Below are 16,073 nucleotides of genomic sequence, written 5' to 3'. Positions count from 1 at the left end.
CTACCAAAAGTGCTTTTGTATGTGAAGAATGGGATAATGTTATATATATGATCTAGAAAAGTACTAAGGTCTTTGCTATCTCTAGATTGATGTTTAGATTAGTGTTTCTATACCACAAAATCAACTTCAGTTAAAATGGTTAGGGCAACTCAACCCATTGCATTTTTTTTTTAAAAAAAGGTAACCAGCTGTTTCTTAACCTTAAACTATTTTTGAACATCAACACTAACCCCTTCTGAAGCTGTTGTCTTGTCAGACTAAAGCAGTCAAATTTACCACTAGTTCAGCAGGTTTCTCTGCACTCTTAAAATGTTTCACTTTATTTAGTTCAGTTACAAACTTGTAAAAACAATTTTAAAAAGCTTCTGGTGACAAATCTACTCAGCCTATGCAGGGAGAGCTCCAATTATGTTTAGGCAGTTGACATTACAAGGAAAGCAGCATCAGGAGGAAGTCTTGGTCAAAAACAGTTCAAGTGTTTGTTAGGGATACTAAACTATTTTCTAGTTCTCAACTAGGATACAAAACTAAACTAACATTTGAAGTCAACAGTCAGATATACAGCATAGAACAGACCCTTTAGTCCAACTTGTGCTGACCAGATATCCCAACTTAAGAGTCCTACTTGCCAGCACCCAGCTCATAACCCTCCAAACATTTCATATCTATCCAGCTGCCTTCTAAATGTTGCAATCATTAGCCTCCACCACTTCCTCTGGCAGCTCATTCCATACACTCTCCACTCTGGACTCTTCTCCCCCGCCCCCACCCCAGGGAAAAGACTATCCCTGACTAGCTTGGATCACAAGCTTGTCCATTCCATTAAAATTCAAACTCTGCTTTATTTCCTTTCTGAATGTACAATATAGTGTACCCCAGCCTCTAGCCATAGCTGCTCACATCCCAAGAATTCTAGATTGCAAGTTCAGATTAGGTTTACTTACTATTCAAATAATTAAAATCCAGCAAGCTGTAAATAAGAAAGACTAACTGAAAATACTAATGTTTCAGTGTGCTAACTCCAGATGTTATGACTTTAAACCACAAATTAGTGCCAACTGGTGATATTTAGTGTGGACTCACCACTATTGTTCATACAGTGACACCAGCTTCTAATCCATTTTAATAGAAGGGGTGAAGTCAAAAATGAAATATTCGAAACAGATGGTAAAGAGGAGGAATCCTAATTTGAGACAGCTGCTCATTAAGGCGTGAATTCTCCAGAAAATCTCAACCCAGACGTCCTCGTCTATGGTTTACTACTGGAGTAACTATTAAGAGTGTACCTAAAATTCAAACTTCGATCACAAACCAGAATGTTTCTGTAGAGCATTTTGACACTGGCTTACAGAAGGGGGAGGGGGAAGGAAGGCCGTGGAGGAGACACTTTAAATCTTCAAATATTTCAACCACAAGTAAATATTCGATTTGAAGTGAAGGCAAGAGAAACTGGCGTGCTTTTTGTACACTTTATTTTCTTAAGCGATGTTCGAAACCAAAAAAACACAAAAATAAAGTTTCCTGCGTTCCTGTAACTCGAGTCCCCGCAGGAATTAACGCTACCATCCAAATCAAATGATGTATTTGAAGCTGAAAGTGCTATCACAGGAGAGCCGCTTGCCCTTGCATCTCCCACAGAGATCCTGACGATGGGGTCTCTTCGGGTCAACGTGGCGCATTTTGACGGGACATGTGCATCTGGTCTGTTTGCAGGTCTGATGGGCAGGAAAAAACAAGTCTGGGACACTCTTCATTAAAGCGTCTACACAGGCTGTGCTCCTCCGGGGCTACTTACTTGACAGGTGATGTCCTCGACACGGTAAGGGTTATAGGCCTTCTCGCAGGTTCTGCAAAATTGCTTAAAGTAGACCTGACGGTCCAAGAGATTCGTGATTTAGAGAAATCTAAGAGACCATATGTAATAAAGTATTGGCGAAAGGCCCCTTACCTTGTTAGTACCTTGTACACACCACACGTATGCACTCTCCCAGCGGGCGCTGCAGTCTTTGCAGTGGAAATATCCGTATTTCTGCTCCAGGAACTAATGAAAGTTTAGGGTTCAGTTATCAGCATACCAAATACCAGGCCGAGAACTGCAAGCTAATGTATCGAACTAACTACCAGAAATGCATTAACTCAGTGCCCGCTGAATTCACCTCAACCCAAAGAGAAAGAGAATCGTTTAACGTCCCAATATCTCCCACAGGTTTTGCGATTGATGACATTTTACTACTAAAAAGGGCACTATAAAATGCAGTTAAACTCTATTGGCGATTTAAGTAAAAGTTATCTTTCAGATAACTTATCTTTCAATTTGTCCCAAGTTGACTGTTGTGTTGGTTTAGAGACAGTGACATGACCTGAGAGAATCTTTACTCGGCTGGTGAACTGTTTCCCTGTAGATGCTGCCTGGCCTGTTGAGTATTTGCAGGAGAGTTCTCTAATGGAAGGACTAGAACCCGGGGGGAAAGGGAACCTCACCTGAAATCTCAAGCGTTTCTCGCTGGTGCCGGTTTTCGGGACTGTGTCTGCAGCCTCCGGCTTGTTGCCGTTTTCCGCTGGAGTTTCAGACAGCTCTCCGGCTGGAAGGGCCGGACTGTCCGCGGGTTCCCCTCCTTTCTCTCCAGCTCGGAGATCCTGCTCTGGGGCCGGTTCCTCCTGTTTCACTGCCTCCGGCTCGCCTTCCTCTTGTTGCTCTGGCTTCCCGGCTGTTTCTCGGGCAGCCTGCCGCGGCTCCCCCCTGTACACGAAGCTGTTGAGATTGGGGGATACAATCGGGGAGTAAATGGCCATGGTCCTCCGGAAGCGCACATTCCTGGGCATGCTGGCCGGGCTGCCCTGCACTTGGGTCTGGGAGGGTCGGCGCCTTGGTCTCATGGTCATCGTCAGCAGGGTTCTGGGGCCCAGGGAACATTGGACAGACGCATCAATCTTGGGGTTAACCTGCACTCCAACATCTTTCGTGTTGGCTTTTCTCACTCGGGGTGTTAGGTTTGGGTTTACCTGGGATAATATCGCTTTGAGCTGCGCCCGCTGATAGTTATCAAAATATTCCCCAGGGTCACCGTAGTTGTTCAAGTAACCCCTCGGTCTCCAGCTGGAAGCTTTCGGTCGGCTGCTCAAGTATTGGTAAGAATATGGATTGTACGGTGAGTAAATATAATCAAACGCATCTTCACCTAATGTAGCCATAATGTTGGGCCGTGGCTATATCCCCGTGGCTTTATTTATATGGTCCACCCAATCAGAATATTTAAAAAGAACCCACTAGTTGAGTCTATTAAATCAATTTAACACGCTTCACTCATGGCTTTCGGGGACTTTTATTAGCAATGAGCGAACAACACATGGTAACCTGAAAGAAACAATGTAATGTCATGTGGCTTCAATTACTGTAGAGGAAATGCAAATTACTTTGCGGTCTCTGCTAGCTTCGAAGTAAATGAACATTGATCACGTTTCCTTACTACAGTTCTTTATTTAAACACCAACAGGTTTGAATTTACTCGCTAAAGTATCTGGATGTATGTTGTCCTAGAATGTCACTGTTTCTCTAAAATTAGCCCAACGCTAATAAAATAATTGACATTTGCACTCATTGATTGAATTTAAAAATTAAAGCAATTTATTCTCATTTCCCCCCCAAGACAGGAAAACGAGATTGCACGTGGAAGTGTTGGAGCTAACGATCAATTGGAGGGATTGGCAAACAGCAACCATTCCTATTCCGGTCTCCTCCAGTCCCCTTTCACATTCGCGACTCGCTGATAGTAGGTTCCATTATAACAGCGTGTTGTTCACTCTCACTCACAGCTCCGTAAGATGAGTCAATAACCTCTTCTTCTTTGAGTTTCTTGTAGGAAATGTCCGTGTCATCATCTAGGTCTGCTGGCTTCTCCCTGGGCGTCACGTTCCTTGTGTAGATTTTATATCCCAGAACAAAAAGGCCAGCTTCTGTTGCTTGGAATAAGGCATAGAGTAGCGGGAACATGTAGATACCGCCAATTACCTGGGGAGGGAAGGCTAATTTCAGGATGGCTGTGCAAAGTTGGACATTTTGACATCCGGTCCCCAAAGAAACCGTCCTTTTACAGTTAGGAGGCAAATTGAAGAGCGCACCCAAACCATAACCGGCAACGTAGCCAGCGAAGGGCATCAGGACAGCTACATAATACACAGAAGCCGGGATAGTGGCGAGCAGGTCAGGTCCCAGTAAGGTGCCAGTGAGGATGAAGAGGATTATCAGAGTGACCATCAAGGACCATAGAGAAACCTAGACAAGAAATAGTTAAATAAATAAGTGCACCCTATACAAATTCTACATCCCTTATTAATTTAAACATTTTTACAGCTGTTTTCTAAACGTGATATCAGCCACTTTGCAACGAAAAAGAAAAGACTTTCTAACTGGTACAAACCTAGAAATAATGGGACTTCAAAATGACTTGGAAGCCTAGGTCTATCTTGTCATGGGGACTGAAAGATAGAGGTTACAGGACAGTGATACTCATGTGGGTGAGAAGAGCCCATCGTTGCTCATGTATTGAGCAGGGAAACCTCCTGCTGATGACCACTCTCCCCAAGTGCTCTCCTCCATGTTGAAAGTATTTGGAAGAAGTACTGGTTAGGACTTCATGACCTGTTATTAACAATGGCTCAGTAGCACAACTACTGACTGATTCCTGAAGGGGTTCCTTGAAGGTGAAATCACTGATAGACTGGGTAGTGAAGAAGGCATTCAGCATGCTTGCCTTTTTTCGGTTAGTGCATTGAGTATAGGAGTCAGGAGGTCATGTTGCGGCTGTACAGGACACTGGTTAGGCCACTTTTGGAATATTGCATTCAGCTCTGGTCTCCCTGCTTTAGGAAAGATGCTGTGAAACAGAAAACATTTACAAGAACGTTACTCGGATTGGAGGGTTTGAGCTATAGGGAGAGGCTGAATAGGCTGGGGCCGTTTTCCCTGGAGCGTCAGAGGCTGAGGGGGGGGACCTTAGAGGTTTATAAAATCATGAGCGGCACAGATGGGGTGAATAGTCAAGATTATTTTCCCAGGGTCGGGGAATAAAAAAAGAGAGACCATAGGTTTAAGGTGAGAGGGGAATGATTTAAAAGGGACTGAGGCAGCTATTTTCTAAATGTGATATCAGCTGCTTTGGACTTAAAAAGAAAGACATTCTAAATGGTACAAAGCTAGAAATAGTGGGAGTTTAATGTGATTTTGAAGTTTTGTATACAGATCATTAAAATGTGAAACAGGTATAAAATAAAACCAACAAAGCTTTATGGAACAATGCCTTCATACCAGATGACCAGAGCACAAGTGGCAGAGATGGGGATGTGGTGACAATGTCAGAACTGGTCAATGTCATTTCAAGTTGTTGCTGCTGGAATGTAAATTCTCTTAATAAATCTGAAATCGAAAACGATCTCAGTGATGGGATGGTGAAAGTATCATTGTTGTGAAAATCTGTCAGGTTCACAAATGTCCTTTAGAGGATGAAACTCTACCATCCTTTCCCAATCTCATCAACATGTGACTCCAGACCCACAGCAACACAGTTGACTCATAATTGCCATCTGATGTGGCAACAGCAAGCCACATTAGTACTAGGCAATCAATGCTGACCCCCATCAGCGACATTGTTCCATCAGACCATTGCCTATTACTAACAGCAGCTTAGTAGCACAACTACTGACTGAAGGGGTTCGTTGAAGATGGAATCACAGGTAGACAGGGTAGTGAAGAATGCATTCGGTACACTTGCCTTTATTGTTCAGTGCATTGAGTATATGAGTTGGGATGTCATGTTGCAGCTGTACAGGACACTGTTTTGGACCATTGTGTTCAGTTCTGGTCTCCCTGCTCTAGGAAAGATGTTAAACTTGAAAGGCTCCAGAAAAGATTTACAAGATATTGCCTAGATTGTAGGGTTTGTGCTCTAGGGAGAGACTGAATAGGCTTGGGTGTTTTCCCTGGAGCATTGGAGGCTGACGGGTGACCTTATAGAGGTTTATAAAATCATGAGGGGCATGGATAGGGTGAATAGTCAAGGTCTTTTTCCCAGTGTAGGGAAGTCCAAATGTAGAGGACTTAGATTTATGGTGAGAGGGGAAAGATTTAAAAAGGATTTAAGGGGCAACTTTTTCACGCTGAGAGTGGTGCGTGTATGGAACGTGCTGCAAGAGGAAATGGTGGAGGCTGGAATAATTACAATATTTAAAAGTCATCTGGATGGGTACATGAATAGAAAGAGTTTAGAGGGATATGGGCCAAATGCTGGCTAATGGTGCGAGATTAATTTAGGATATCTGGTCAGCATGGACAAGTTGAACCAAAGGGTCTGTTTCCAAGCTGTACATTATGTCTGTGTGACATATCTGCTACACTGGACGTTTGGTAGTTGGTGAGGGATCCAACATGAAGAAAAAGCTTACTTGGCTTCAGCTTCACCAATCTGCCTGTTGCAGATGTGTCTGTTCATGACAGTAATGATGGAAGTGGATGATCAAACTCTGCGTCCTCCTGAAGTACTTTGTGGAGACAAAATTTCACCATCATGTTGAGGATACTATCCATTCAGCTGTGGGGCATTATCACTGTGCTAATTGGGATAAATTCAGGATAGATCTAGTCACTGAAAACTGGACATCAATGAGGTGCTGTTGGTCAAGAATCCATAATCGCATGGTCCACTGTGCACATCATATTACCATTACCATAAAACCGGGGAATCGATTCCAGTTCAATGAGGAATATAGGATAGCAAACTAGAGGATGCACCACGCATACCTAAAAATGTGGTGTCAAACTGGTGAAGCTATAACACAATGAGGTGTACCAAACAGGGAAAGTATCGTGTAATGCATAGAGAAAAATGATCACAAACCAACAGATCACATCTAAACTCTACAGTCCGACAACATTCAATCATGAGTTTAATGGATAGTTAAACAACTAACCAGGAGAGTTCACAAGTAACCCCATCCTCATTGAAGTGCAAAAAGGAAAAGACCAGGCCAAATTATTTGCAATGATTTTCAGCTGGAAATGCCAAGCAGTTGATCTTTTGTGACTCCCTTCTGAAGTAAAAGTCATCACAAATGCTCAGCTTCACCCAGAATAAAAGCAAAACACTGCAGATGCGGGAAATCTGAAACAAGCATGAAAATTGTTGGAGAAACTCAGCAGGTTCGACAGTAGCTGTGGAGAGAAAAACAGTAAACACTTCAAGTCTGATATGACTAGGATTTATACCAGACTCAAAGTCTTCACTTTGTTTCTCTCTCAGCAGATGGTACCAAATTTCCTGACTTTATCAGTATTCGCTGAATTTGTTCCAGTCTTCACCCAATTTGTTCATTTCATGTGATCTCAAAGAAACAGCAAAAGGCATTGGTGCTGCATTGGCTATAGGAGCTGACAATACCCTAACTGGAGTACTTAAGACTTATGCTCCATAACTCCATACCCTTTATCAAACTGTTCCAGTAAAACTTCAACATTACCATTTATGTGTGATAATGTATAAAAATTACCCAAGTATATCCTGTCTGTAAGAGACGTGTCAAATCCAATCTAGCCCATTCATATCCCAGTCAGTTTACTCTTGATAATCAGCAAAGTGATGACATTAAAGCAGCTTTTGACTAAGTGTGACAGCGAGTCAGTGCAGGTATTACTCCACTAGTTGGATTAATGCCTGGTACAAAGAAAATCTTTGTGAATGTTTAAGACTAATCAACTGAATTACAGGATAGCTCTGCAGGAGTTTCTCAGCATAATATCTTCAGCCTAACCAACTTCAGGTGCTTCACCTTCACCATCAGATCAGAATTGGGAAAATTTTCTGTCAACGTACAGTGTTCAGTATCATTCATGGTTCCTTATATATTGAAGATGCTTGTGTCAATATGTAATGAGATCCAGAAACATTTAGGCTTAGCTAATAAGTCACATTTGTGACTCACAAGAGTCAATAAACCACCATCTCCAGTAAGAAAGAATCTAACTTGCTATTATGTTATCGTTGCTGAATCCTCTGCAATTAACATCTATTGACCAGAAACTTAACTGGACTAGTCATTAATATTGTGGCTGCAAGAGTAGGTCAAAGACAGGGACTCTCTGCAAGTAACTCACTTCCTTACTCTCCAAAACCTGTCCATAAATCATAATTCAGGTGATTATAGAATATTCTCCACTTGCCTGGTTCCAACAATTATCAGGCTTGACATAATCAAAAATAAAGCAATTGTTTGACCAACACCTCATTCATCATCTTATATATGCATTTCCTCCACTTTGATGTATAATTGCAGTAATGTGTACCATCTACACAAGCCCCTTTCATTGACACATTCAAAAGTACTACCTCTACTATCTAGAAGGACAAGGACAACAGAAACTTGGAATCAGATGTTTTCCTCATAGCCACACAGCATCACGACCTGGAAATATATCACCATTTCTTTACCATAGCTGGGTCAAAATCCTAGAACTCCCTTCCTAATAGCATATAGGCTGCAACAGTTCAAAAAGGTGATTCATCTCCAACTTCTGGGTGACATGGTGACTCAGTGGTTAGCACTGCTTGCCTCACAGTGCGAGGGACCCCAGGTTTAATTCCACCCTTGTGTGTGGAGATTGTACATTCTCCCCATGTCTGCATGGCTTTCCTCTCACAGTCCAAAGACGTACAGGTTCAGTGGATTGGCCATGGGAAATGCAGGGTTACAGGAATAGGGTAGGTGGCTGGGTCTGGTTAGGATACCCTTCAGAGGTGCAGTGTGTACTTGATGGGCCTGCTTCTACACTATAGTGTTTCTATGATTCTGATGGACAAGTAGCAAAAACTGGCCAAGCCAGTGACATGGTTGAAAATGTGTTGCTGGAAAAGCACAGCAGGTCAGGCAGCATCCAAGGAGCAGGAGAATCGACGTTTCGGGCATCAGGAGGAAGAAGGGCTGATGCCCGAAACGTCGATTCTCCTGCTCCTTGGATGCTGCCTGACCTGCTGCGCTTTTCCAGCAACACATTTTCAGCTCTGATCTCCAGCATCTGCAGTCCTCACTTGCTCCTCCAAGCCAGTGACGTCCTCGTCCCATGAAAAGAAAAGATATCTGGAATTTACTACATTAAGACATCTTAGTTGAAGTTTTCAAGATATTAAAGGAATCAAAGAAAGTGAGGGGGACATAATCTAAAACGACAGCCATTCCTTTAAAGAGTGAAATGAGGAAAACCTTGTTATAGACATTTGGAATTTTCTTTCACAAACGGAAATTAATGTTTGATCAATTGTTCATTTTAAATCTGAGATTGATATAAACAAAGGTATTAGCAAATATAGACAAAGGCATGGAGTTAGTTCACAGGTCAGCTGCAATCTCACTGAATGTTGGAACAGGCTGGAGGGGTAAATGTCCAACTCCTGGTCTTATATACTGAAAATTACAAGTTTTAGCTTTTGAACTTGATGTAGGTTTGCCACAATGCTTAGAAAAGAGGTTGTGTGAGGGAACAGACATTAGCAGCACATACATTTTGGTTGTAAAATGGTAATATTCCTTATGGGGATGTTCCTTATCATCTGTGAAACCAGAACACACTGTAGAACTGTTAGCTGTAATTATTTGTTTTAGATGGTAAATGTGGTTGTGTGGGCACACTTTCAGCATGTGGATCTAAAACTACAACATATAGGTATATTGTAGAGGATTGGATTTCAGAATTTCAGATGTTTACACTATTTTAAAAAAAGCTAGAAATCTGAGCAAAAGTTTACATGTGAAACAATCACCTCCGCGATTAATTACATAATCCAACCTAACGAGAAAGTCATACATCAACCTGTTCTGATGGGATAAAACTAACATCAGAAATTAGTGAAAGCTGATCAGGTCAGAATTGGGAGCAAAAGAGTTTAATTGAAAAGTAATACAAATATGTGAAAAGAAGAAAAGCTTTGTTTAATGCGAGATTTGAATCGATCAAATAAAACTTACTTCAAAATTCAAGTTAGAAGACAATATGTAAGACTGATTCAAGTGAACAACAAGATATAAGGCACATTGGTGACCCAAACAATGCATTTCCCAAACCACAAAAATATTGATCGATCATATAAACTCCAGAGTATAACATTCAATAGGATTTAGTATTAATACTAAAGACCCATAACCATGACTGCTATTTTGACTCCAAAAGAATGAGTGAAATACTTAAACAAATAAGGGACTGACCCCTTATTCTGGGAAAGTGATCCTCAGTCTAGACTCTCCTGCCAGGGAAAACACCTCTCAGAATCTTCCCTGTCAGGCTCACAATAATGTTATACTGTATGTTTCAACAGGATCCTCTCTCATTCTTCTAAATTCTAGAAGGTATGGGCCTCATCCCCTTCCCAGAGGACATTTTAGGAATCCACCTAATGAATTGTAACCATATATTCGCTCCACACTATGTACATCCTTCCTGAGGTCTGAAGACTAACCTACACACAGTGTTCCAGGTGTGATCTCACTATGGTTCTATATAATCTTCCTTGATCAAGGAGACAGAAGTATTAATTAAAAGTAATTTGAATCTACAAATCTTTACTTTTATTGCCAAATGAAATTTGAGAGCTTCTATCCTGTGGTCTGTAAAATATTTACTTGGACCACATTTAATTTTTGCTCTTCAAACTTATACTTACAACAAGCAAATGGCAACATTTACCAGACTTTTTAATACTAAATTGAGGCAAATTATAAACCTTTTGATATAATAGAAAAAGAGAGAATGACAACAATTAAAAAAAAACCAAATGATGTAATGAAGCAAACATTTCATAATATCATCCAGAACTGAAATCTGCATTTGAAATATTTTGCAGAAGGTAGAAATTCAGTTTACCCTATATGGAAATAAGTTAAAGAAATCTCCAACCAAAATTTCAACCGAGTATTCTCATCACAGGAAGAGAACTTGCAGTTTTGCGCCACCGTTTACTGCATTGATCTGAATATATATCTTGCCATTTACGTTCAATAAGCTCAGACTAAAAGAACACGCCTCAAAGACATGTGAGTTGTGGTGCATATTGTTCTTTTACAATAATTATATATCTTAATAATTAAGATAGTAAAGTGTTGTGAGATTTTAAAATTCACTTGAATCACAGAAATAGACTGTATCTCTCTAAATCAATCTAAAGGCCAGCAAAAACTGTATTGAAAGGTCATCATAGATTATGTAGACAATCTGATCATTGCTTACGAACCCACAGCCATCTGTGTCAGAGGCCAGAGTGCCACCAACTGTACTGGTACTCTGTTCATTAGCAGAAAATTGATTGGTTTTCTTGGTATTTCATAGCACTGAGAAAAGTAATAACATTATAGCAGTAACAGGATAGGTCAGAGTTAGCATGGATTTATGAAGGGGAAATCATGCTTGACTAATCTTCTGGAATTTTTTGAGGATGTAACTCTGAAGATGGACCAGTGGATGTAGTATACCTGGACTTTCAGAAAGCCTTTGATAAAGTTCCACAGAGGAGGTTAGTGAGCAAACTTAGGGCAAATGGTATTAGGGGCAAAATACTGACATGGATTGAAAATTGGTTGTCTGACAGGAAACAAAGAGTCGTTCCCTTTCGGAACGTCAGGCAATGACCAGTGGTGTGCCACAGGGATCAGTGCTGGGACCACAGCTTTTTACAATGTACATTAATGATATAGATGAAGGTATTAAAAGTGATATTAGCAAATTTGCTGATGACACAAAGCTGGGTGGCAGGGTGAAATGTGAGGAGGATGTTAGGAGATTACAGGGTGACCTGGACAGGCTAGGTGAGTGGGCAGATGCACGGCAGATGCAGTTTAATGCAGATAAATGTATGGTTATCCACTTTGATGGCAAAAACAGGAAGGCAAATTACTACTTAAATGGAGTCAAGTTAGGTAAAGGGGCAGTGCAACGAGATCTAGGTTTTCTTGTATATCAGTCAATGAAAGCAAGCATTCAGGTACAGCAGGTAGTGAAGAAGGCTAATAACATGCTGGCCTTCATAACAAGAGGAATTGAGTATAGAAGCAAAGAGGTTCTTCTGCAGCCGTACAGGGCCCTGGTGAGACTGCACCTGGAATATTGTGCGCAGTTTTGGTCTCCAAATTTGAGGAAAGACATTCTGGCTATTGAGGGAGTGCAGCGTAGGTTCATGAGGTCAATTCCTGGAATGGCGGGACTATCTCTTGCTGAAAGATTGGAGCGACTGGGCTTGTATACGCTTGAGTTTAGAAGACTGAGAGGGGATCTGATTGAGATGGATAAGATTATTAAAGGATTGGACACTCTGGAGGCAGGAAGCATGTTTCCGCTGATGGGCCAGTCCCGAACCAGAGGACACAGTTTAAAAATAAGGGCTAGGCCATTTAGGACAGAGATGAGGACAAACTTCTTCACCCAGAGAGTGGTGGGTGTATGGAATGCTCTGCCCCACAAGGCTGTGGAGGCCAAGTCTCTGGACACTTTCAAGAAAGAGCTGGATAGAGCTCTTAGGGATAGTGGAATCAAGGGTTATGGAGATAAGGCAGGAACAGGATACTGATTGAGGATGATCAGCCGTGATCATAATGAATAGTGGTGCAGGCTTGAAGGGCAGAATGGCCTACTCCTGCACCTATTGTCTATTATCTTTAAATCTTTATTTTCATTTAAAATATTAGACTTTTGCATTAGAAAACTGTGATTGAGACCCTACATGGCACTCATTTGAAGGAGGTTAATAGAGAACTACAGTTATAGTCATAGAAATATTGCTAAAGTGCTTTCTCACACGACTTAATCTTGACACAAGGTGAGTACAAACCCCTAGTTAAATGTGAAGACATGTCTGAAATGGTCTTTTTGATCTCTGGACACCTTATAAAACAAGAATACTTTAATTTTATTACAATACACATTATATGGTATACTCTTTCCAAAATGAAACATCAGCTGTTGAGTTAAACATTTCACTTTTATCCAAATGTACAAGTGTAATTCCCTCCCAGTAAGGCAAGCAGACTGAGAGTGAGAAAAGGCCAAATCTGCTTTTGAAGGGTTCACACCCTAAACATAAATTGGCATGTTCTATCTGCATTTACTGTATGATCTGCTCGGAGTTTATAGTGGTTCTGATTTTTATTTCTAATATCAATTGTCTGTTAATTTGTCATTTTTATTCTCATTGTTCAACACAAGCCCAGTTTTTTTGATAGACCTGTAAGAGTCCAATTATTGTCAGATCTGTTTGTCTTGTGTTTTGTAAATGACGTTGCGAGAGACTGGAGCCTTATGATGTGCATTCTTTGAAAAGAAAAATTATTAAAATGTGAGCAAACCCTAGAAAAACCATTTACATATTCAGTTAAAACAACTGTATAAAAATTATTGTGTAATTGTGCTGACTGGATGAATATCTAATGGAGTCTGCTCGGGATGAGATCGTCAATGTGACATCAGTTCTGTTGCAAGTCAAAACTTTAAATGTCATTACTAATTGTATTTATTAAATATGGTTTTTGTCAATGTTCATAATCAAATTATCTTTAATGACTCTGATCCATTTTTGGACTTCATACAATTTACTGCAATACCTGTGTTATTCAGAAGAAGCCAACATCTTTGACCAGATTTTGCACAGTATGAATAAAAAAAGGATGGTTTCAAACAATCTCAACAAAGTTACACCTTTCCAGTCACTGTACCTTTAGGAGGAAGTCTGCTGCTCTATTGTATCTGTATCTGATGAAGACCCCCAACCCAATCGGAATTAAAGTGCCACAGAGAGTAAGAATTATTGCCCCGAAAGGCATGAGCTGAACGACAGGGGTATTAATCCAGGCTCGGCTGTAGATCCATAGACACAAGGGCATCAGCAGCAGGGCCAGAAGTGTGGAGGAGATAGTCATGATTATGCTAAAATAAAGGGAAAGGACAAAACTAATTAGACTGAACAATGCAGTTAGGAGTACAGCATCAGGTCAGTGTGCAGCACCACAGTTTATTCACTTGGTCTACACTATCATTCTCCGCTCACAGCAACTGGAGCCAAGCAGCACTGTCTCTGCCACAAAGGAGACCTTGTACTGTAACTCATCTCCACCATCTGGGTTAACCTCCTTTCCAGCCTGCACATCCCTCCACGTTCCTTCACTTCTGCATCTCCCCTTACTCCCGTCCCTCACTCGCTATCCCCTGCACTTCTCATTCTCCCTCACTCCCACCCCTCACTCTCCCCGGTTTCTACCCTCATTCTCCCTCAGCTCCACTCATCCCCTCCCTCACCTCCACTCATCCCCTCCCTCATTCTCCCTCCCCTCCCTCATTCTCCCTCCCTTCCGTTCCCTCACCTTCACTCCTCATTGATAATTCCACTGATTCCACTCTGGAGACCCAGTCCCACTAACAGGGAGATGATGTGGTCCGTTTCTGACGGGCTGTGAGGCCAGAGGCCGGCCTAACTGGGACATTGCCGCTCCCAATCCCAAGCCACTTGGGAAAGTTTGAGAGCTTTCCTTCTTTTGGCTCACGTTGCTCCGGGCAATCTGAGCAGATGGAGGGAGTGAGGGTTGGGGATGAGCTGGAGGGCCGGGCTGCTCACCTGAGATTCATGTCTCCGTGGACCAGCAGAGACAGGATGTTGGAGAGGGTTCCCCCGGGACAGCAGCCACACAGCAGCACGGCGGTGGCAGCCACCTCTCCCAGAGAGAACACCAAGGCCAAGAGGAAAGCGAGTAGGGGCATGACCACAAACTGGGAGGTGGCGCCGAGCAGCACAGCCACGGGGCTGCAGAGGTGCTGCCCGAGCTGGCGGGGCTGCACGGTACAGCCCAGCCCCAACATGGTGATACTCAGGAGCCCCGCCACCAGCACATTGATGCCTTGGCTGAGCAGCGGCTCCCAGGCAGCCCGGGAGCCCGGAGCTGCCTCAACCTCACCCGGGGACGCCGCTGCATGGCCCCAAGCGATGGTCACCTCCAGGCCAGTCACATTGCTGAAGTCTCCAGCAGTGCTGTTCTCCGAGTCACTGAGATTCAACGTCGCCGAGGAAGTTGCAGCTTCCCAGGTCACATTTCCAGCTGAAGTGTAGTTTTCCATCTCACTGAGGGTGCACACACTCCCAGCTCCTCTCCTGGCAGTATTTATAGGAGCACAGTCCAAATCTCCTCTCCCGGCAAAACTGCACTCAATGGTTTCTTCCAGCGGGATTTTATTGGTGAGCCGAGAGCTCTCCATCAAATTGGAGTGAGGACCAAGAAAGGTGATTAGCATCTTCTTTAAAAAAAGACTCCCTCTGTCCCAACAACTCCTGGCTCCTGCTGGTTTCGACTTTGCTTCATTTCGCAAAAATATAAAACAAGCCAACAAATTGCGGCCGAGTCTCAGGTATTAGATTTGGTACCAAGTTCTGTCTTGAAGAGGAGGAACAAAGACAGGGAGGATGCGCTGAGATGTGAAAGCCTGGGACAGTTTGGGGAAGCTCAGTTTGACCGAGTCTCTCAGTGCAATGTCCCCATACTCTGTGTGCCCCACTAACCAGTGACTGCCCGAGAGGACACCAACTCAAACACCGAGTAGCAACCAGCCTGCAGCCACACAATCCTTTACCCGAGAGTTATTCTCTATTGTCCTGATTTAATTGTATTCGCCGACCGTTTTGCTCTCCAGCTCTTTCATCCTAAACCCCAGAGCAGGGAGGGACTGCAGAGAGAGGGAGGGAGAGACAGACAGAGAGATTCCGTTTCCCCGCTCGTTCTGAGGGAAGGTACTGTGCGGAAGATCAATGCCTCCGCGTTCACGAATTGAAGGGAACGAAATTATGTTGCTGGAGGCTCTGTCCTTATCCCCAGAGAACATCAGAAAGGTAAAAATCAGGAATGAGTGAAACACCATAAAAAAGGCAAAAACTCCCTCAATTCCAAAGCCGCGAGGGACTCCGATTAGCTCCAAATCTGTTTCTAAATGGTAGTGTTGGTAAATTTTAAATTGTAATGTCGGTAAATTTTAATCCTATTTTAAATATCACGTGTTGACAGTTACT

At 42.5% G+C, this 16,073-nt stretch overlaps 2 protein-coding genes across 3 annotated transcripts; both read right to left on the bottom strand.

The window, feature by feature from the left end:
- Positions 1-1,455: 1,455 nt before the first annotated feature.
- Positions 1,456-3,468, bottom strand: zar1 (zygote arrest 1). Of its 2 annotated transcripts, XM_072568943.1 has the most exons (4): positions 2,482-3,468; positions 1,949-2,041; positions 1,796-1,870; positions 1,456-1,715 (listed from the first exon to the last, which is right to left on the bottom strand). In XM_072568943.1, the coding sequence occupies exons 1-4, from the start codon at positions 3,190-3,192 to the stop codon at positions 1,572-1,574; spliced, it is 1,023 nt and encodes a 340-aa protein (XP_072425044.1). In that variant the 5' UTR covers positions 3,193-3,468; the 3' UTR covers positions 1,456-1,571. The 2 variants fall into 2 exon arrangements, with proteins under 2 accessions (XP_072425044.1, XP_072425054.1); XM_072568953.1 differs by lacking the exon at positions 1,796-1,870.
- Positions 3,469-3,602: 134 nt separating this feature from the next.
- Positions 3,603-15,782, bottom strand: slc10a4 (solute carrier family 10 member 4). The gene is made up of 3 exons (XM_072568932.1): positions 14,634-15,782; positions 13,738-13,948; positions 3,603-4,273 (listed from the first exon to the last, which is right to left on the bottom strand). Exons 1-3 carry the CDS (start codon positions 15,302-15,304, stop codon positions 3,749-3,751), a joined length of 1,407 nt encoding a protein of 468 aa, XP_072425033.1. The 5' UTR covers positions 15,305-15,782; the 3' UTR covers positions 3,603-3,748.
- Between the last annotated feature and the right edge of the window lie 291 nt (positions 15,783-16,073).

The sequence above is a fragment of the Chiloscyllium punctatum genome, chromosome 1, assembly GCF_047496795.1.
Source record: "Chiloscyllium punctatum isolate Juve2018m chromosome 1, sChiPun1.3, whole genome shotgun sequence".
Lineage (NCBI taxonomy): Eukaryota > Metazoa > Chordata > Chondrichthyes > Orectolobiformes > Hemiscylliidae > Chiloscyllium > Chiloscyllium punctatum.
This window is presented reverse-complemented; position numbering and strand designations above follow the sequence as displayed.